Source organism: Monopterus albus, unplaced genomic scaffold, assembly GCF_001952655.1.
Source record: "Monopterus albus unplaced genomic scaffold, M_albus_1.0 scaffold43.1, whole genome shotgun sequence".
In the NCBI taxonomy this organism is placed as follows: Eukaryota; Metazoa; Chordata; class Actinopteri; order Synbranchiformes; family Synbranchidae; genus Monopterus; species Monopterus albus.
The window spans coordinates 1,623,516-1,646,920 of NW_018127923.1; the positions used below are offsets into that span (position 1 = coordinate 1,623,516).

Consider the following 23,405-nt stretch of genomic DNA (forward strand, 5'->3'; position numbering starts at 1 on the left):
GTCACTAATGCATTCCTTTCACTTGAACTGCCCCGTCTACTTTAGGCAGCCTTGGAACTCTAGCAGGAGTGAATATGTTAATTACTGTCAAATTACATACGTGGATTTGTAACCGGAGCTGAGACAAAGATGAGAAAGAGGATTGTAGCTGGTTTCTGTGAAGCTTAGTGCTCTATCCTCTCTGTAGACTTCAGAAAGACACTGACAGCAAACAAACAGAAAGAGAGACGGAGAGATACAGAGAGATATGAGGAGTTGACAAATACATGATGTCTGACTAATGTTACTTACTACAAGAGTAGATTTCCTTTGTCAGACATGAACAGAATCATTTCTCAAAGAAGCCCTTGGTGATAGCTCTTACTGTAAGTGTTCAGTCAGACAGTAGGCAGTAGTAGGAAGAAGAAGCACCACATCTGTCAGACAGGAAGTAACTTAAATGTGAACATTGATCCTAAAGTAGATTACATTTCAACACTGCTCCAGATCCATGCATTTATTTTTTATGACTCCTGACTTCACCACTCCTACTGTACATATACCATATGTAATCATTTAACTGGCACATACAGGATATTTATCTTTATGCTGTCCGGAGAGATGTTTATTATGTCTGTGCTGCATGACACATCAAGTATACAAGGACAATAGGAGGGCTTTCTCTTTGTGCTCTGTTTTTTCCTATGTGGGTTGGTGGATGATGTTCGGTAACATTAGCATGTATTCTAAAGGGAAATGTCCTAATGTTTGCTGTTTCTTGTTAAATTACAGGTACAATGTGGATACCAGAAGCTGCAACCTCTCAAAACATGTAAGCAGAATACATAAATAAATAACACTTTCAGTTAACTGATAAGTTGATTTACTTATTTAACATCTGGAAAATGTGTAAATGTGGTCATTAGAACAGAAAATGTTACATGGGGAAAAGTTTGAATGTGCTAAAACAAAAAAGTTAACAATAGCTAACATTTCATCCTACACTGACTCATCTTTCACTGGCTTTTGCTGGTTTCAGTGCTTCATAAACTGGAGAAGGCTTACACTTAATTTAATCTAATTAGATTTCATTAAATGTAAACAAACTGTAAACAATCTTAAATCAAAGGATTATTTGAGATTTAAATTATACACATTATGCAGTGGTTCATTGCAGTAATAACATGATCTCAGAAGAACTCACTGTACTGAGCAACACCATTATTTTTATGTAGAATAGTGTAGCCTTTATCAGTTACTGCCTCTGTTACACTGAGAGAATAATGAATGCATTTTTAATATCAGCTTACTTTGTTGTTGGCATATTTTTTCAGCTTTTCCTCTAACCTATGTCTGCCTTTCCTTACTGCCTCCCCACCTGGATGAGCAGAAGGTACAGTAGGCTGAAGCCACATTATATCCTCCTGTTATGTGCTGAACATTTCCTGATATTAGCTAAGGTTTTAGCACTGTGTTGAGCATATAGCTGGCTGACCTTTCAGTGAGTTTCTGTGACTAATTGATTTAAATACAACCTTGTTTCCAAAGAAATTAGGACACTATGTGAAATGTTTAGAACCCAGGCTCTTATTATAGAGCCATGCTGTTGCAATAAGTGCAGAATGTGGTTTGGCACTGACTTGTGGAAATAAACAAGGCCTTCCATAAAACGACTTCATTTGTTGTTCCAAAACCTGTATATACAGTATTTTACAAGTTACCCTAATGCACCCCCATTCCATCTTGGATGCTAGTTTTTGATTTGTGCATGGATAACAAGCCAGATGGTCCCTCTCCTCTTTAGCCCATAGGATCTGACATCCATGATTTCCAAAATAATTTCAAATTCTGACTCATCAGACCATAGGACAGTTTGCCTCAGTTCATCTTAAATGAGATCAAGCCCAGAGAATGTGCCGGCATGTCTGGATCTTTAGACGGGGGAGGATCTAGAAAATTTTGGACGGGGCAGCCAGGCTGGGGCACAGACTCAAAGGGGGGTGATACATTTGAAATACATGTAAAAAGTAAATTAAACCCCTAGTTCTATGAAATAATAAACATTATTAAACATCATAGTATTCATTTTGTATATAAATGAGACAAACACAGTGCTTTTTTTAGGTAACTTTGACTGCACTCCTTAGTTATTTGCAGCTGGGACATAACTGCTGCACAGTGAGGCGAATCATACCATAACAATACAATTAGAGAAATGAAGGCAAATATTATCTTACAAGAGTAATAAAAAATAAAAATAATTTGACTAATATTCATTATAAAGCACCAGAAAAACTGGTAGTTGGTTTTCATTTTTTATTCAATAATACTGACAAAGAGGCACAAATTTAAAATGCCACCGCACACCAGGGATGTCTACTATAGATATAGAATTTTCTTTATTAATCTGTACACATACAGTATTGCGAACAACATTTTGCATTGCATCACTCGGTGTGCACAGGACTAAATCTTAACTACTGATAAGAATGACAATTTGACCCTGCCAGGGGTGGCACCAGGGGCGGCTAATCAGATTCTGGGGGTGGCTGGTACCATTCCAGGTCACACCTTTGGCTCCGCCCATATCTAAATATATGATTTTTTTTCTTTGCTTGGTGGAGTGGTAACATGCATTTGTGGATGCAGAACCATGTTCACTGACAGTAGTTTTCAGAGGTGTTCCTGAGCCCATGCAGTGATTTCCACTACAAAATCATATCTGTTTTAATGCAGTTTCTCCTGATGCCCTAAAGATCACTGGTTTTTAGCATTGTCCCTTGCTAACAGCAATGTCTGTGGGTTTTCTGAATTTTTTAATGATATTATGTACTGTAGATGATGACAACAAAATCCTTGCGATGTTACACTGAGAAACAAACTCTTAAATACTTGAACTATTTGCCACTCAGTGTGATGAACCTCACCCCACCCTTACCTCTGAAAGACTCAAGCCTCTCTGGGATCCAGTTTTATTTAATAACCAATCATTAAGCTGACCTGTTGCCAGTTAACCTCAGTAGTTGTGAGGTGTTCCACCAGGTTGTTTTTTCATCACACAACAGCATTTTCCAGTCTCTTCTTGCCCTTGTCTCAACTTTTTTTGGCAATGTGGTGCTGGCATGAAATTCAGGATAAACTTATCTAAACCAGTATATAACATGTATTAATTTGCGCATTATATATTATATATTGATACATTTACCATGAATATGGGGTAAAAGGGATTTTCATAACATTTCATTCAGTTTTTAATTTAGACAATGTGCCAACATTTTTGGAAACAATATTGTAAAAGTGAAGGGAGTCACACTGACTGGATCTCACCTCTTAGACTATGCCTGTAATCTCAAAATCTGACAACAGAATGTTAGGTGTTTTTCTTAATTTGGGTAAGTGTGTAATATTATTATTCTAAGCCAGATCTGCTCAGACAACCTTTTTGGGCTGTAAACCAGGAGAACAGGTACCTAAATGTATTTTAATGGCCACAATAATGTAAAATAAACCCAGAAATAAACCCAACTGAGTTCACGCTTAATAATTTATTGTGAAATAATTTGAACTATGAAATAGGTGTCATAATTTAGAATGATTATTTTGTAATAAGTTAAATACATTAGTGGTCAGTATATGACTATTGATATAGATATGGCCAAACAGGGTTGGTGCACATCATGACACACCATCTATTCTTATAGGATGCAGCTGTGAGGACTTTAGGCTATACAGTAACTAAGAAGTTACTAAAGTATAACAAAAAAACTTAAGCTTTTCATTAAATCAACAAACCAGGGTTATGGTTTTCCAGGAATAACAATGGACTGCACTTGTGTGGATCTGCATTGACAAAATTGTGTAATATAACTGTGTGCTGGTCTCCTCTTTTCTGTGAAGGACTTCCTGGGTCAGATGTTCTGTACACTTGGGGAGATTATTGGCTCAACTGGCAGCAGGCTGGAACGGACGCTCTCGTAAGTACAGCATACAAATGCTGGCACCAGAAATCTGAGGCACCAAAGTTTGTGTGGAAAATGTAACTTTGCACCGAATCTTGAAACACACTGGCATCAGGTTAATAATAACAATCCTGAAGTTTGCTAGTGCATTTATACTGTGAAATCTATAGACTGGTGACAAAGGAAAAATTTGAATAAATGAGTGGAGAAACATAATGAATGCAGATGCTGGCATGGTTTGGCTTCTTGTTCTCTTAGAAAGAGGAGTCACTGCAAATCAGTACAAAGCAGTTCTGAGTGATCACCTTTATTCTGTGATGAAACACAGTGCTGACAGTGTCCCCATCCACAGGGCATGAGGGTGGAGTATGAGGGAGGGTGAAAATGATGTGAATCATATGCTGTGGCCTTCACAGTCACTAGGTCTCCACCCAGTTGAACACCTCTGGAAGCCTTTTCATTTCTCACCTGTCTGTATGTTTTGTGAAATTTAAAGTGTTCCAGTAATAAAACTGAAACTTAATCTACAGTAATTACATGAATAAAATTTGCTGGACAAAAACTGAAAGCAATACATACTGGTGCCATTAAGATATGATTGCTACACTGCTCATTACACGACTGGCAAGGACCGGTGGGTGAAAATTTCACTATTAGTCAACACTGATGTGCAAATGTGCAGTCAATCACTACAGTAGAAAGTCATAGTCAATTATTCAGGTCAACTGTGGATAGCTGAGCCAGTTCAACCTGAAATATTGTGAGTACTTGTAATGTAGTTTCTTGTTTTATCTTTCAATAAAATGCAGCAGGTCTCCAGTAGATAATGACTCCATCTGCAGATGTTAATGGAACTGATAAGAGAGTCACTTCTTTCAATCCTTAATCCCTCTTCAGTCTTTTCACTTGTTCAGGCTGTGACATTAGCTTGTTCATAGCTACCTGTCAGTTCCGTTAGTGATTAGGAGTGAGTATGGAGGTCATTTTGTACACTGATGACATTGCTTGCTGGATTAAATATAGTATGCATTATATTTTACTAGTACCATAACCTCATCACTTCCTCTTGCAATAGGGAGGGCTGGGAGAATGTACAGCTCTTTAAATATCCTTAAGATGTCCTTGAGCAAGGCCTTTTCTTATCAGTGGGGCTCCTCATTGGCCAGTAGTGGAAAGTTGTGCTTGCACAGGTAAAGCCCAAGCATAGGATAGACAGTTGTGGTGAGTGTCACCTGTCGACCTTTGATTGATCCTTCACAGTCACCTAGGCTGCTGACAACAGGTCTGATAAGAGTGGCAGCTTTTTCCCACCTTGGAGAGAGCAGAGGAGCAAGTGATGTTTGCTTGAGGCTGACAATGTGAATCAAGACAAAGCTACTTTGCCAAGCCCCTTGTTTGCGGATTCTGAGAGCCTTGTTTGTGTGTGTGTGTGTGTGTGTGTGTGAAAAGCATAATTAAGTGAGGTATTTGAGATATTTGAGGTTATTTGGGGTATTATTTCACAGAGGACAGGAAGAAAGTGAAAAGAGATCCTATCCTGTCAGATATTTTGTGTTATTGAGGATATAAATGAAGACCAAAGTCTGCAAGTTCCTGACTATTAATAAAATTAACTGGTGAAACCCTGCTATTAAGTGAAAACATAAACAACCGCTACAGTGAAAAGAAAACTCTTCTAGTTATAGAGCACACAGGAGCTCCTTATTAATCATATTCTACACTGTGTATATATCTATATATATTTCTATAAGTACTTTATTTTTATTTTGCTAATGCACATTACTTGTTCTTGTTTGCACATTCTTTTTCTCTTCTTGTTCTCTCTGTCGTATCTTGTTCACTTGTCTAATCGTTGCCTTACAGAAGAACGTTGTACATACACGATGAGAGCCACTATACCAGAGTCAAACTCCTCGTGTGTCCAACACACCTGGTCAGTAGAGCTGATTCTGATTCTGATTCTGATTCCCAGTATGAAACCCTCCTGTGCTTGTCAGAGCTGAAGGGGCTGATACTCAAGCACTGTTATCTATCTTTGTTGAAGCTTGTGGGAGCATCTTTGAATTCAGACAGCTCTGATGTCCTTGGATGCTATTGCTGTGTTCTAGCAAGTCAGGTGTGTGCGCATGTGTGTGTGTGTGCGTGTGGTGGTGGTGGTGAAGACAAATAGGGGTTATTGATTACAAGAAACTGCAACCAGGACGGCTGTCACATTCAATGGGTAAACAGCTGTGTTGTGTATAAAGCAGTTATATAATGTCTTCTGTGGCTCTCAAGGAGCTCTGTTAGGTCCAAGGGAAAAAACATAGTACTATGGGTAATCTTAACATGGCTTTGAAACTTAAGATCTAGGAAAACAGAAAGCCTGCATTACTACAACCACTGCTTCTCATTTGTATTTCACAACTTCAAGACAAAGGAAGTCAATATCTTAAAACTATGTATTTATAAGACAGAGATGATGAGAACAGATAACTGTGGCTGTCAGTCTTTGTCATTTGAGAAGAGAACCATAATGGCACTACCCAATTCACTTCACTTTGGAATATGCTGAATTCAGTGACCAATAGCAAGGTAATGGCAGCGAGAAAGAAGGTATATAAAGGTACATAAAATAACACACAGCAGGAGCTCATGATGACAAATAAAAATGTCCTGCACACGTTTTGCTCAGTCATGTTACAGGCATTACTGACAGCAGATAAAATCAGTCAGAACGCTGCAGTTTGTGCACTGCTGTCACTCACTTTCCTACAGTTTCCTTACATGATCAAAGAGATACAGTACATGTTATGTCTATTTTTGCACTTTGATGATTTGATCCAAACCTAAACTTCTTGTTTTAAATCCTCAAGTCATTCACTGCCTTCACAAACAAAATGATATTCAACATTTAAATTTTCTGTTGCTAACACGCTAAAATGACACACTTGGCACAATTAAAACTGACAACCAGGGAGCAAAAATTCACAGTGCATAGGACTAAACATCTCAAGGTTAAAACAGTTTATATCAAATACTCTGACTGAAATGATAACCTAAGGAACCTACTTCAGGAAGAGGAGGATAGCCTGGGTATATCAATATCTAAGAGCTTTAGTGTAAAGCATAGACACATATCTGAAATCACAGAAATGCAGAAATGATTAAAGTATACTGACCATCTTTTAATAACAGATGGGTTTCCAAGGAAACTGAAAGCATGAAGTGTACTTTATGTTATACACTGCTGAAAATCCAGCTTGTTTCCTCCACCCTACTCTGTTCTCTTGTGCTTAAGATGACATCAGAGCCACAGTGGGGATCTATTTTCAGATGTTGGGTGGGGAGAGGAAAAGAGCCCCGTGGCATTTAACACGTGGAGGACGGGATTAAGAGGGAAACCCACCTCAAGCATCAAGCCACCCTCTTCTGTTTAGGCAGTTTAAGAGCTTGCAGGCTCTAAAAAGCATCTGTAAAGCAATTACCCTCCTACCAACCTAAATGGAAGTGCAGCCTGCGCTCCCCACTACACAGCAGCCAACTTGAAGTAGTGTGGCTGCTATGACACTTGACAAGATGCAGTGTAACGTTGGTATAAGATAGAGTATTTAGCATTTCCAAATATGAACAGACCATATTATCTCTGAACTGGATCATATTGGTTTTTCATGGAATTTGATAAATTAAAATATGGCTGAGTATTTGTTGAAGTAAGAGATATAGATTTCTGTCACATGTAATCTAGATGAATGTGCAGATCATAGAGAGCTACTGAATTAGTGAAGCTTGTTGTTTTCAGCTTTCAGATATTTGCAAAAAAAAAATACCCAAACCATTTTAAAAGAACTAATTATCATCTCTATTTTATGTCACAGAGCTTGTTCCATTTTCTTTTTGTAAGGCAAAATATATATTCTACAGTGCAGGACATACATACTAACTGCAAATATATACGTCTTATCCACCAGCAAAGATGACACACTACATTAGTGGACATGTACACTACATGCCTTGATATTTTGTATTTTCCTTATTTATTTGCTCCTTAAATTATGTCTGCAATGACACCACCCTCAACTGGGACTGCTCTGCTCTGCAACAGTTTCTCCTTCGCTGCTGCACACATTTCAAATTGGTTTAAATGTGGTGAGGAGCGAATCAAATCTGTCCCCTTGGTTAGTATTTACTGTGCAGTGAGTCTGAGTCTGAGTCTGAGGAGTGAATATGGGGGGTGTGTCATTGAGAGACACCAGTTCCTCAAAACCATAATCGATTAGCTCTCTGTCCTTCTGAGCTATAGGGTCAGGCTCTGCACATATCAGTTGATACATGGCCCTTGCTGGATTCCAGGTCCGTGTATATTTTGATAATTTGATTTCAGCACTAGGGGGACATCAGGGGAAATGAAAGACAAGTTGTTGTTTTTTTTATTTTACTGCCAAAACAAAAAAGAAAATGACTCTAATTCTCCTTTTTGCCAAACTTCATAAAACACAATATAAGATGATTTTTTTGTAGTTTAGCCCAAATACCGTTTTCTGCTCACAACAAGAGAAACAAGAATACAAGTGTTACGTCCGTGGCCCAGGCCAACCTCAGCACCTCGGTAGCTGGCACGGGTAGTCCCAGCAGCTCCGCCTCCGCAAAGGTGGGAGTGCGTTCCAGGTGGTGAGGCACACCTGCTCTCAATTATCAGAGCAGTATTTAAGGAGAGCATTGGTGTGTCCTTGTCAGCAGATTATACCTGTTAGTAACATTATTGCATACCCATGTCAGAAATCGGTATTATGGACCATGACCTTGTTGAGCCTGGCTTTAAACAGTGAACTGTATGCTCTCTGCTTATATGTATTTATTGCACCTGTTTTCTTGCCCTTTTTATGGTTTGAAGGGTCTCCTTATGTTCAAACTGTCTTGCCGTGGGCTTTGCATTTTTTCTGAACTGTGTTTTCCTGTACTGGGTCGGCTTAGGCTGTTTTTGTTTTTTCTCAGCACCATTTGGTGTTGAGAGTTGTCAATTGTTTCCTCCATCAGAGCTCCCCAGCGGTAGAAGACCTGCGCTTACAGTGAATCCCTTTGCAGCCCTGGAACACTGCTACCTGCCTTCTTTACACCACCCTGCTACCGGCTCTGCCTCAACAGGGAGCCTGCACACCAGACCAGCAATCTCCTGCGCCAGCTCCCACCTCGCTGGACTACTCCCTGTGTCAGCGGTGCACTCGGCTATTCAGGTCCCCAGTGTGACTACTAGAAGTAGCTCTTACCATCGCATACCTGTTGCTTTCTCTCATACTCTCACTCTCTGCTCTTATTCAGTGAGCTGCGCCTCTTCTTCAAACCCGGGTAACATCTCCAGTAGTCCAGTCAACACAGTTTGCCCAGCTGCCCAGCTCTGTCGCCTTCTCATTTGTCACATTAAAATACATTTACCTTGCTGACGCCTGAGTCCGAGTAATGCATTTTCTCTGAGTCCAAACTAGCTCGTATATACGGCTCACCGTAACAAGTGGTTTTGGCGCTTGGCGAATCACCAAGAAGACGACCTGATTTTGCTTAGAGTCAGCAAACTAAGATATAAATAGACTATTTCTGGCCCTGAGAGGGGGCTTTCTACTAGCATTGCATCCTGTTTGTCATATTAGGTCAACCTTTCTTCACAGGTAGCCTAGCCCAAGAGACAAAACAGTGTATAGGCTACTTGCCATTAATCTCAGCTAAACCAAACATTTTCACGCCATGTATTATCTGAGGACTGCCAAAAGAATCATTAAGCAGCAAGCAACTGAGCAGGTATAGTATTAACTTCTGAGCTTAATGAGGGCTTTGCCTCAGATGTAAATCTTTCTAATGATGGTCCATCTGATTAAAAATTGAAAAGCCATATGTAGATGGATGCTTGATGTTTCTCCCATCCAGTGTGCCACTGAAGCAGCAAGCTGGCATGAGCTCAGCTCTTTGATCAGCCCCTACCACTCCTGCCTGTTAACAGACTCTCGCATTGATTTGTCATTTAACTCTGGCTCCACTGTTTCTGGCCCACCCAGTGTTTAATATCAGCTTTGTTCATTTGACAGCTCTTTGAAATCTTTGGATTCCAATCTGAATATAACAATGCATGTAGTTTTGCCTTTGATAATTTGGATGAGTTTCAACAGAGCAGGATGCATGTTTTGATGTGACTGTCATCTGTGCGTCCTTGTGAGTATTCATTTTGAGGTGTTCAGAGAGGAGGTTTCCATTGAAAGGAAACTGATGTTTCTGTGTGAGATACTGTAGGTGATGAGGCTGTGGCTTCTGTTAAGCCTTTAAACCAGGGGTGCCCTATACTGTACGTCGATCGCAAAGGTAGTGTTGGTAGATCGTGTACCATTCAAAAATAAATTAGATGAGTTCAGCGTAAACCACGTGCCAAATGTTAACATGCGAATGGTCAGTGTGATGATTCACTGTGGCGACCCCTAACAGGAAAAGCAGAAAGTGACAATCATTCATATATAGCCTATCATCCATCCTCCCTATGGCATTTGCTACTTGATTGACATGCAGGGCAGCCAGTCTGAGGTCTCGTCTTTTCTGACACACGAGTCACCAAACATGCAGTCAACCACAGGAGCTACTGCAAAACTCCAGTGAGCAAACTACCTTGTCAGCCTTTGAATTAAAGGGTATAAAATGAGTGGGGGAGCCAAATCAAGTAAGAAACTGAAAACGTACCGAAAACATTCCATGCGGAATGGGAGGACTTTTTTCGCGAAGTTATATTCGAAATGCGTTTGCTTGATCTACCAATCTACCATCACTATTCCAAAGAAGGGAAATGTGGAGCGGCACTTTCAGACTGTTCATAAAAACTATGACACTCATTCATACATATATTTTGTGTGTGCGCGCGTGCGTGTGTAGGTCGATCATTTTGACTTGGTAATTTGAAAAGTAGCTCGCAAGGCAAAAAAGTGTGGGCACCCCTGCTGTAAACAGTGTTTCAGTTTGTGATGAAGCAGCCACACAGGGTCATAAAGGTGATATGAACTTTGAACTGCTCTAAGTCTTTGAGGACTCTCGGGCGCAGAGTGTGTGGAAAGTATTTCAGGGTGGGGGTGAACCTTGACACTCCTGAAAATTTGTTTCCAGGTTTGCCACATCTCCCCCACAGGGCACTATCTTGCCACAAATGTATGGTGTGCGGTGCAGGTAGTATGTCTGTGCATCCTAATTTCCTACCTGCGCAATTACTGTTTTCATCACATGCGCAACACATGGCCTTTTTACCAAGCAGCAGTCTGTCAACTTTGCACCAGCAAGTGTGTCTGAACGAAAATAGGGTGTGTCCAGGTAAATTTTGGGCGCAATGGTAATATGAGGTTGTATAAAGCCAGAAGGAACACTTAGTCTTAAAATAAAAACGTTACATAAGGGTGACAAAGTATTAAAACACAATACACAAAAATAGGTTAATAGTATTTCCCACAGTGAACTTCAAACATCACACTTAATAATTCACATGGTGGACTTGGATATGTCATTACGCTTGGTGAGGTAGTGAGGGGGTATTGCACAAATCTAGTAAGGGGTTATTCGATCAATCAATCAAATTTTATTTGTATAGCGCCAAATCACAACAAAAGTCATCTCAGGACACTACAAAGTAAGGTCTAGCTAGACCTTACCTGATCCAGCCCTAACTATAAGCTTTATCAAAAAGGAACGTCTTAAGTCTAATCTTAAAGGTAGAGAGGGTGTCCGCCTCCCGAACTGAAACTGGGAGTTGGTTCCATAGGAGAGGAGCTTGATAGCTAAAGGCTCTGCCTCCCATTCTACTTCTGTAGACTCTAGGAACCACAAGTAAACCTGCACTCTGAGAGCGAAGTGCTCTGTTAGGATGATAAGGCCCTACGAGGTCTTTAAGATATGAAGGAGCCTTGTCATTAAGGGCTTTGTATGTTAGGAGAAGGATTTTAAATTCTATTCTGAATTTTACAGGGAGCCAGTGGAGAGAAGCTAATATGGGAGAGATATGATCTCTCTTGCTAGTTCCTGTCAGTACTCTGGCTGCAGCATTTTGGATTAACTGGAGGCTTTTTAGAGATCTGTTGGGGCATCCTGATAGTAAAGAGTTACAGTAGTCCAGCCTGGAAGTAACAAATGCATGGACCAGTTTTTCAGCATCACACATTATTGCGCAGGTGAAAGAAGGCAGTTCTAAAGACTTGGTTTATATGTGATTTAAAGGACATATCCTGGTCAAAAATGGCTCCAAGGTTCCTCAAAGTAGTACTGGAGGCGAGAGCTATGTCATCTAGAGTAACTATATGATTAGACAGCAGATTTCTGCATGGTTCATCTTATCCCAGGCTATAGGCAGAAACTTAAAGCGGTGAACCTGTGATCAAAACAGTGAAGAGATGGATTGAGCAGGCAAAGTCAGAGCTACAGACCTATCTTGACTACACAGACTGGAGTGTATTTGAGGCTGTGCCTACAGACCTGGATGAACTCACTGATACTGTGACATCATACATCATCTTTTGTGAGGATGTGTGCGTGCCCACCAAGACCTTCTGCACATACAACATCAAGCCCTGGTTCACAGTAAAACTCAAGCAGCTGCATCCTGCCAAAGAGGAGGCCTACAGAAGTGGGGGCAGGATCCTGTAGAAGCAGGCCAGAAAGCACTTAAAACAATTCACATAACAAAAAATAAAACTCTCATACAAAAGAGTTTATGTCAAGAGAAGGACATGATGTACGTACATTGCACTGTGGATAATAGAGTGCATGTACTGCTACTTAAAGAAGAGGGGTGACAGACGGGGTCATCCGACTTGACAGCTTTGATTGGCAGGATGATATTTCACTCAACCTCTTGTTTGCTACTGCACAGAATCTGGTGGCAAAATGCCAAGATGGCAGCCACCATATTCACAATGTTCTGGCTTCACTTTGCAAAGTGGAGGGAAGTGGTGACGCTTTGTCCATCTTTATACAGTTAATAGTAAGCACAATATGCTCTAAAATAAAAATGTATTAAAACTAAATGTTGACAAAGCAAGTCAAAATGCTTTACACAAGATAGAAAAGGCATTTAGACAAGGAGGAGAAGAAGCAAGAGGATATAGATTGATTTTAAAAGCACATACAAAAGGACTTGTACAGTATGTGTAGTTATTAGCTTGCTTGTAGCAGGCATTGTGGGCATCAGTGTGTGAATGTTGTGTGTGAATGGGTGAATGGTGTATCATCTCTGTAAAGCGCTTTGGCCAGTGCAACACACTGTGAGAAAGCGCTATATAAAATACAGTCCATTTACCATTTTACCATTGTTTTTTTAAGAAACATACACTTAGTCACCTCATGCATATGGGAGGATTGGATAGTGTAACTACAATGAGAAGCATTGACAGATTGGCACATTGTGTGACATGAAAGTGCCTTTAATTTAAACAGGATTTAATAATGATGCAAAACATTTGAAATGACAAGTGCAGGTTAGGCCTTGTCTGTATCAATAATCTTGGAGGCAAGGATCACACAAACTTTCAGAAACAACATAACTGTCTCTTCCTGACAATTTTCTACAAAGACAAAACTTTCCTGCTCTTCACTAAAGTCTTGGCAAAACTTTTGGCAAGTTTACAGGCAAATTTCACCCAAATTTCATATAGAAACATGTTTAACTTTCAATCGTCAATGCTGTTTCTCAGTTGTAATTATGTCACAATGCCTTTTTAAGCAGTTCACTCACATTGAAATAAGAAAATAAATCCAAGCAGATTCTTCCTTTTAAATGCGTCCTTTTCCAGCTCCTGACAAATCCTAGAGGCTCTAGCAGTGCACCGACGAAGAGCAGATATTTGCTCTGGTAGTATCCATTATGGGATCAGTGATGAAAAATAGTTTCCTTTGGCCATTTTCTTTCTTCCATCTTTTCTTCCTTTCCCTCTACATCTGTTTTAATAACTCTGAGCCCACCCAGGGGTCACTGTGCCACCATGAGTTGCTGCCATGACCTATTGGTTTCATACGAACATGATTAAATCTCTTCCAGTACAGAGGATAAAGTGACATCCCCAGAATAAATTAAATCTGAGTGAACATCAATTTACAGGAGGAACAAGCTGTTGAGATGTATTATTGAGACATATGAGGAGCATTTTTTGTTGTTCAGCTTTGACAGATACTGACCAAATGAATATATTGGTCCTCTTGGTCCTATTCTGTCCTTTAATGAGACAGAATGTGGTTAAAAATGAATGCTGCACCACTGGACTGAACTCATTCAGAAAGTTATTACGCTGACTTGCCGAGAGTCAATGTTTGTAATGTTTGTTTCACGCAGGTATTTTCATTAGCTACTTCATCCTTGTCCTCTCTCCCCACAGCCTCACAGACGTGCAGAGCAGCATCCTAGCAGCTTAAATCCCTGTAATTATGTTCCATATTGTGAGTGCCTCTTGGCCCAGATAAGATCAGGGTTCAGATAATAACGTGGCGGTAGGTTCCACTACTGCTCTCATTCACATCTTCTTCCCTCTGAGTGGTTTCCATGTCTCATCACTGACCGCTGGTTTTAATCCTTTTAATTAAACCTCTTTACAATTAGGTGAAGACCTTGGATATATCACTTTGGGTGAATCTGTAATGTCTTGCTCTCTGGTATCTCTGGCTCTGTAACAAATCTGAGTGGAAATAGCGGCGGAACACTTAAAACTCCAGATAACAGACTGTTCTAGTGTTCCGTAGCTCAGTACTTCTTGAAATGGAAAATGCAGTACAGCACAACATATTGTATGCCTTTACACCCAACTCTGGTGTGTGCCATTTAAGACTCATTTTAATTGTGTGAATGCTGATTCAGCAACATGCACACTCTTGTGATCCAAATCTTTATTACTCTGATTTCTTCCATCTGTTTCTTGGTCATTAAAAACTTTAGCATACTATGAGTTAGAAAGATCACTCTAGTACCAAAATGTTCAGCTATTTAAGGTCATTTCTGCTTGCATCCATCGCGAATTGCCACCTGCAAATCAGACTGAAGAAATTTTTTGATAGGCCTTATAGTTTTTCTTCTTTTTCTTTTGTCCATTTTGTGAAGCCATGTTTCACTGAAATCTGCTGGAGTGTGCTCAAACTGCTGCGTCACTTGACCTGCTGTTGTCGATTGCCCATTTGTCCTCTACACTCTGTCTCTGTATAGTGACATGCATTCAGTTAGTATCTATGATTTTAAAAAGTATCTCTGTTACAATTGAGTGTCTTATGATCCATGATATGTGTCCTAACCTGTTACTACTGCAATATCCCTGTCAGTACTAGTTGATTCACTACTTCTACCCCCATTACAAGTACTTCTGACAGTACCTCTATTTTCTAATACTACTAATACTTCTAATGTTAACTGTTAGATAAACTGACCTTGGTAGCATGAGTCCTGTTGAGCAAATTACCAAAAACAGAAACACTAAAATTAACAACAGACAAAAGCAACAAACAGTCATACAGTAGGACACACACACAGAATGACAGATTAACACACACTATCCACTAAATAGCTAACACCCTAACATAGACAGTCAAAGTGACACAGTGTCACAAAGTAAGAAATGCAGAGACACAACAGTACAGCAACATACACACTTGGTTGGCCTGCTTTCACAAAGTATGCAGAAACAACTTCAATATAAACAATTTAACGACTAAAGTCCAATTTCCTTTCAGTGCTCACAGCTTTGCTCACTGTTACTGTCATGTATTTTGTCTTGTCCTAGCAGGACACATCACCGTCAGTCAGACCAGCTGAGTTTGAAATGTGCCCTTAATTATGTCATATTTTCAAAATAAATGCCCCAGATTGTAACTTAAATTCACATGAATGTCCCAAACATGCCAGAATTTCAGGAACTCAGTCTCTGAAAATGTCGGCTTTTCACAAAAAAAGCCTGCAGTTCATTTGAGGAAGTGATCTCATGCTGTGAAACATGTTTGATTTTCAAAATAAAAAGACCCAAATGGTAACTCAAGTTTACTTGAAGGCTCCATAAAATGTCAGATTTTGAAAATAAAAGCCTGTTATTAGTTGCATGAAGTTAACAGACACTGCAGTGTATTTGATTTTCAAAATAAATGCCTGCATTTAGTTCCTGGAAGTAATCTGATGCTCTGAAATATGTGGGATTTTCAAAATAAAAGCACCGGATTATAACTTAAGCTCACGTACATGCCCAGTAATGTGCCAGATTTCCCCCTTAAAAGCCACAGATAAACACCATGGAAATCAGAACAGTGATTTAAAATTTATGATAAACTTTATTTTTACAGTAGTCAAGTCTGGACGTAATAAAAGCATGAATAGCCTTTTCTAACTCTGCATGAGATAAAAAGGGCTTCACTTTTGCTAGCATCCTCAAATGAAAGAAGCTAGTTTTGACTACGGGGCGGATCTGTTTATCAAAGTTAAAACTGCTGTCATATATTACTCCAAGATTTTTAACAGTATCAGTGACTGAAGGGGCCAAGGCACCTAGTTTGGGTATCAGGGTGGCCAAATCTGGACTGAAAGCGATGTATTCAGCCTTGCTCTCATTTAAGTAAAGAAAATTTTGTGCGAGCCAGTGTTTGATGTCGGACATACAGTTATGAAGGGGAGTGAGAGCATTGGAGTCACATTGAATCAAAGGCATATAAATCTGGACATCGTCTGCATAAAAATGGAAATGCACATTATGCCTTGATATAATTGAGCCAAGTGGTAACATATACAAAGAAAAGAGTAGCGGAGCCAAAATCAAGCCTTGAGGGACCCCTGAGGTAAGGGGTGCCACAGTAGAGGAAAACTCCCCAATAGTGACAGAGAAAGTCCTGTTGGTCAGAAAAGAAGTGAATCAGCTCAGAGCCAGGCCTTTCAGGCCAGCGTAATGTTCTAAACAGGAGAGCAGAACTGTATGATCAACGGTATCAAAAGCTGCTGATAGATCTAGCAGAGCTAAAATGACAGGCTGTTTAGCATCAAGGGCCAAAGCAATGCCATTGTGGACCTTCAGATTCTGTACTATGGTGAGGCTTAAAACCTGATTGAAATCTGTCACCAATATTGAGCCGATCCAAATGAGATTGCAGTTGGATAAGGACAATTATTTCCATGACCTTGGATAAGAAAGGTAAAAAGGAAATTGGGCGGAAATTAGACAAAAGAGAGGGCTCAAGGTTGGGTTTTTTTAGAAGTGGTCTCACTACTGCATGCTTGAGAGAGTTCGGAACCACGCCCAGCTCAAGGCAGGAGTTGATTAATGTGACCAGAGTGGGGCCAATAGTATCAATAACCTCCTTGACCATCCTGGCAGGGACAGGATCAAGGGGGGAAGAAGCAGATTTTAACTGTGAGACATATTTTTTGAGTTGAGGCAGTAAGACCGGGACAAAGGTTTCTAGCCTATCTAGACCATGAAAAACAGATGTCACAGAAGATGGACACTTAGGGATGTTTTGTCTAATGGCCCAGACCTTATCGGTAAAGTAGCTCTGAAATTCATTGCATAACTGAACTGTGCCGTCAGTGGGCGGGGCAGCACTAGGATTACTGACGTGATTAATGGTTTTAAAAAGTACTCTGAGATAATGACTACTATTTGAAATGATATTAGACAGATATTGAGTTTTAGCTTCTTTAACAGATTTCTGGTACGAGACCAAGCTGTCCCTTAGCGTGTCGAGGGAAATGTTCAGGCTGTCCTTTTTCCATTTGCACTCCGCCTGTCTGCAACTTCTTCGCAATGCCTGGGTGGAATCATTCAACCATGGGTCAGAGATGTTTCTGGGTCTCTTCATCCTAAGGGGGAGCGATGGAGTCCATGATCAGAGAGCAGGTAGAGTCAAATGAGGAAAGAAAAGCATCAGGGCACGTGGGAAGAGTCTGTGTTTCAGAGAAGTGAAATCTAGAGGCCAGAAAGGCAGCAGCAAAATTGGGGGCCGTAAGTGGAGTGATAATCCTGCGGCATTGACATGGGGCCACAGGTCTGGAAACCATAAATGGTGCCAGAGCCTCAAAACAGACTGTTTGGAGTTTGGAGATGGCTGAGTTTGACACATCTTCAATACCTATAGAGAGACCTCGCGAAATAACGAGGTCGAGTGTGCCCCCACGTTCATGAGTGGGGCAGAGCACTGACTGAATAAGATCAAACGAATCCAATAGTGAATCAAAGTCTTTCGCCAGCTGATCAGAGGGGCAGTTTGCTTGAATATTAAAATCTCCACATATCAAAATGGTGTCGAACTACGGCATGAGGGTTGCTAAGAATTCCCCAAACTCATTAATAAAATCTTTGGACTTGGGAGGACGGTATGTCACTGCACATAGGATGGGGCAGTGCAGTGTCAGAGTAAAAATTGTGGAATGAGGGTTGCTAAGAAATTCCCAAACTCATTAGTAAAATCTTTGGACTTGGGAGGACGATATATCACTGCACATAGGATGGGGCAGTGCAGTGTCAGAGTAAAAATTTGCAATTCAAAACTGGAATAGGCCTGAGAAGAGAGAAGGCGACATTTTAGTGTCGACTTAAAAACAGATGCCAGGCCACCGCCTCGACCAGCGAGACGTGGAATATTAAACGAGTAACCGGCCGGAAGAAGCTAAGAAAAGGGGGTATTATCACCTTGTTTCAGCCAGGTTTCAGTGATAAAAACCATATCTAAGTCATGCATAGAAATAAAGTCATTGAGAATAAAAGTTTTGTTGTTTAGAGACCTTGTATTGAAGAGAGCACAGAGGAGTGGCTTGGGTTTTTCCTGTGACAGGGCGGCCATCCCCACTGGGTGATGATTCGCTTGTAAGCAACGCCGACTGGAGCACCATCCATCCATCCATCCATTTTCTTCCGCTTATCCGGGACCGGGTCACGGGGGCAGCAGTCTAAGCAAAGATGCCCAGACTTCCCTCTCTCCAGACAATTAAATCAATCATCAATTCAATCATTAAGACATAGTCCCTCCAGCGTGTCCTGGGTCTTCCCCGGGGCCTCCTCCCGGTGGGACATGCCCGGAACACCTCCCTAGGAAGGCGCCCAGGAGGCATCCGAAACAGATGCCCGAGCCACCTCAGCTGGCTCCTCTCGATGTGGAGGAGCAGCGGTTCTACTCTGAGCTCCTCCCGGGTGACCGAGCTCCTCACCCTATCTCTAAGGGTGCGCCCAGCCGCCCTGCGGAGAAAGCTCATTTCGGCCACCTGTATACGGGATCTTGCCCTTTCGGTCATGACCCAAAGTTCATGACCATAGGACTGGAGCACCTCACAAGCCAATAACATGGGCGAGGAGGATCGTCGTCTGATCCGACCAATTGAAGGAAGCAGTAACTGTGACTAAGGAATCAGCTTGGGTCAGGATTTCCATACTCCACAAGATGTTCGGTCAACAGCAGGAACTTTAAGCGGGATTTCAATTTGACGTGGACGCCAGCTCTCCTGCCATGCCGCCTCCGACGAGGTCTGTCAGGGAGAGGGCCAACCAAGCGTCGAAGAAACTAAGGTATGGGCGTCAGCGGGGGTGGTGGTAGCTTAGATCGATAGCTGCGGTAAATACTGGGGCGACAAAACACTGAATTACATATTTCTAACAGGGTTGAACGATTGTATACCAGGACAGTAAGGCAGGCCAGGTACAGTGGCACCATATTTCTATCCTTTTCTACATCTCACTTTGGCAGTATGCCTTCCACTGTTGCAGTGATGCCTTTAAGCTCTCAGCTTCTTTAGAAATGAAGCTCCCAACTTCAGCTTTTCTTATTGTCTTCCATATTAATTCAGCATTGCATCTCAGCATTCAGCCATCTCAGCACTGCTAAGGCAATTCTTTCAGCAAAAAATATTCACATGCATTTTCTGCAGAAAATGTCCTTTTGAGTAATGTCTTTGGGCAAGAGGGAAAAGTGAATAAAAATGTGGAAGCAAGTGGAGAACAAACAAACAGTTGCATAACTTTAAAATTAAAGAATACAACTATTGTACTAACAATACAAACTAAAGACAGTTCCTAAAGTAATTTACAGTTCAAAGGCTGTAACAAACCACAGGGCTCTGTGTTAGGTCCAATTCTCGTCACTTTATACATGCTCCCTATTATCAGGAAGCACAGCATAAATTTCCATTGCTATGCAGATGATACTCAGTTATGTTTGTCTATGAAGCCAAATGAATCAGATCAGTTGGTCAAACTTCAAGCATGTCTTAAAAACATAAGGGCCTGGATGACCTGTAACTTCTTACTTCTAAACTTTGGCAAAACTGAAGTCATTGTGCTTGGGCCTGAAAATGTTAGAAATATGCTATCTAATCATATAGTTACTTTAGATGACATAGCTCTCGCCTCCAGTACTACTGTGAGGAACCTTGGAGTCATTTTTGACCAGGATATGTCCTTTAAATCACACATAAACCAAGTCTCTAGAACTGCCTTCTTTCACCTGCGCAATATTGCAAAAATCAGGAGCATCCTGTCTCAAAGTGATGCTGAAAAACTGGTCCATGCATTTGTTACTTCCAGGCTGGACTACTGTAACTCTTTACTATCAGGATGTCCCAATAATTCCCTAAAAAGCCTCCAGTTAATCCAAAATGCTGCAGCCAGAGTACTAACAGCAACTAGCAAGACAGATCTTATTTCTCACATATTAGCTTCTCTCCACTGGCTCCCTGTAAAAGTCAGAATAGAATTTAAAATCCTTCTCCTAACATACAAAGCCCTTAATGACAAGGCTCCATCATATCTTAAAGACCTCGTAGAGCCTTATCATCCTAACAGAGCACTTCGCTCTCAGAGTGCAGGTCTACTTGTGGTTCCTAGAGTCCACTATATGCCGCCATTACACATCATTAACTTTGTGTCTCCTCTCTCCTGTAGTGTGTCCTCTCTCTCTCTCTCCCTGTACTTTTCTGTACCTTTCCCTAGCTCTGGAGCTCTTTGTCTCTGATGAGCAGTCACCTGCCACATCTACCTGACCAGTGTTTGTTTGTTGTGTCTTGTTGCTTTTCTTCTTTTCTCTCTCCTCTATCCACTCACCCCAACTGGTCAAGGCAGAAAGCCACCCACCAAGAGCTGGGGCCGGTCGGAGGTTTCTTGCGTTAAAGGGAGTTTTTCTTCCCCACTGTCGCCAAGTGCTTGCTCAAGGGGGATTTGTTGGGTTTTCCCTCTGTAATAATAGTGATAACAGTAAGGTCTAGACCCTACTTTGTAGTGTCCTGAGATTACTTTTGTTGTGATTTGGCGCTATACAAATAAAATTTGATTTGATTTGATTTAGTGTATTTGTGACACAGAGTATTTTTACACATTGTCAGTGCTTCTGTTCATTTCTTTTTCTCCCGGCCTTTCTCCTCTCTGTGAGCAGACTTTTTGGCACATCTAAGTCTTATGTCTGCATAAGCACTGAACATTATTCCCAGAGTTGGTTTGTACAAATAGATAATTAGCTGGAAATGCCAGAGTATGCCACCCACTAACTCCATGCCACCTCTGTGCTATGATGAGGCAATACAAAGGAAAACAAATCCATTTTCTGCTGAGGGCTCCCCTCTGGCTGGCATCAGTGACAGGAGGTACTGTATCTTGAGGGGCTCTTGAGGGTTTTCGTTGGGTTGTGTTTTACCAGCTTGGGCTATTTATAGTGCCATTTACCCTGCTAGTGATCACCAAATTCAGTTTAGGCTCATTAACTGACTACTGGGTCACACTCACTCTAGATAACCCCCTGTATCATTAATATACTCCTGTGCCTCCATCATAGGTGGTGGGTTTTATTTTGTGGAATTGAAAGCATAAACTAAAAGTTAAAAACAGGGGTAATGAAACTTGTGTGTTATTTGTTTAAGGAATGAGATCATGCAGTGAGGCACAGGGGGGTAAAGATAAAGTTAACCAAGCCTAAACCAATCCTTCTCTCCAGTCCTTTTCATAGTAATGGCACAGCAGTACAGTGGGCCAAGCAGCAGCTATGTCCTCCCCCTCAGGAGGTGTTCCCAGAGCAGATGTGATGTACAGTATGTCTTTTCTCCAATGGGTTTTCTGGGGAGCAGGGTGTCATCCCCAGAGTCATCCTGCAGGTTGCATGCTTCGAAGGGGTGTCCAGGCAGCCTCCTAATAAGATGTGTGATCCAATCTAGTGAAATATCTGAACATCTAACACATGGAAGGACATGAAATTGGGTACATATCTGTGCTTTGTGCTATTTAGCTAATATTAGCACAATCATTGTCAGCGAGTCCTAAGCATGTAGTTGGGCTTATGCTGGCTTGACTGTAGACTCTTATTTGTGCTTCTATTTGTTTGCTGGCTTTTTACTTTTATTACAGTGACAGGAAGCTAGTCAGTCATCTCTGAGTAGGTTTTAAAATAGGTTAATTTATATTTCACTTACTGTCAACAAAACAAGCAATATGATAGATGCTTTCCAAAATATATTGTGACTTCTCTGTCCTGTGTGTGGCTTATTGGTTCCCAGGGAAGATGCCAATCTGTAATAATAAATACAAAGTTACATTTTTAAAAGGTTTGTATAATTTCATAAACTTGCTGGCCACTCTAGTTTTTGTGAATGTTATTTGGAGATGAGGAAACAGTGAATTTAATTAGGACTATTTTCAGCAGTGGACTAAACATTTTGTGCGCCAGTGAGTATTTCCAGCAGTAAGATGGTATATGTTGGACTGAACCAAGCTAGTGTGTGTGTGTGTGTGTATTTGTGGTGATGAAGGAACAGTGTACCCCATTGTTGTGTTAAAAACAATAATAAAACTCTGTGGTGCAGAGGTATAAGATATATCAGTTGGATTAATATTGTTGCTTTAGTTTTTTTCTTGGGATTTGTTAACAATGAGAGAGACTGTATCATATTACCAGGCTTATCCTTAGGGAGTGTAATTAGAAGATATTCTCACCATGCCAGGCTCCCAGCTTCCTCTCATTCATTAGATATTACATCCAGGGTTCTTCCTCCTGTCAGTCACACTTTATTTTGGCCCCAGGCCTGTTTTCATGTTGTATGTATGCCAGGCTCCCACAGTGCTGTTACAACTGCACCTCCAGCTTGTGCGGTTAAGCAGGTGCTACTGTATGATGTTGAGACTTTGCTGCTGTGCAGTGTGTGCCTGAGGTCCTGAGCACCCATGAAAATTGCACTTACTGTATGTATGGTGGTGTGTGATGGTGTGTTGTCCCTGAATGAGAGATAGGTCATCAGAGAAGAAAAAATATCAGGAACAAAGTGTTGAGTAATGAAAGAAGACAATTTATGGAAGGATCAAAGAAAGTTTTGGATAAAGGAGTTTAAAAAAATCATTTTTGGGAAAGACAGACAAGAGCTGTCTACTTTGCCAAGTAATATTTCTGTTTCCCCAGGCTCTCTCTCTTGTCACTTTCTGTCTTAACTACACCAGAACAAAACACACCTTTCCAAGTGAAAAGCTTTTAAATATGAGCTGTATTTTTCTGATT

The 23,405-nt window shown here is 40.9% G+C and overlaps 1 protein-coding gene and 1 long non-coding RNA gene across 2 annotated transcripts in view; both read left to right on the plus strand.

Moving 5' to 3' along the window:
* The window catches only part of LOC109960042 (copine-8-like), a 172,065-nt gene that overhangs the window by 103,044 nt on the left and 45,616 nt on the right, over positions 1-23,405 (plus strand). The window contains exons 5-6 of the mRNA XM_020599868.1: positions 772-811; positions 3,877-3,953. Of these exons, the coding sequence (XP_020455524.1) occupies positions 772-811; positions 3,877-3,953 (117 nt within the window). The remainder of the gene's footprint in view (positions 1-771; positions 812-3,876; positions 3,954-23,405) is intronic.
* On the plus strand, positions 8,581-9,316 carry LOC109960044 (uncharacterized). The gene is made up of 3 exons (XR_002274934.1): positions 8,581-8,749; positions 8,955-9,151; positions 9,237-9,316. It is a non-coding gene; the product is annotated as an uncharacterized LOC109960044 (long non-coding RNA).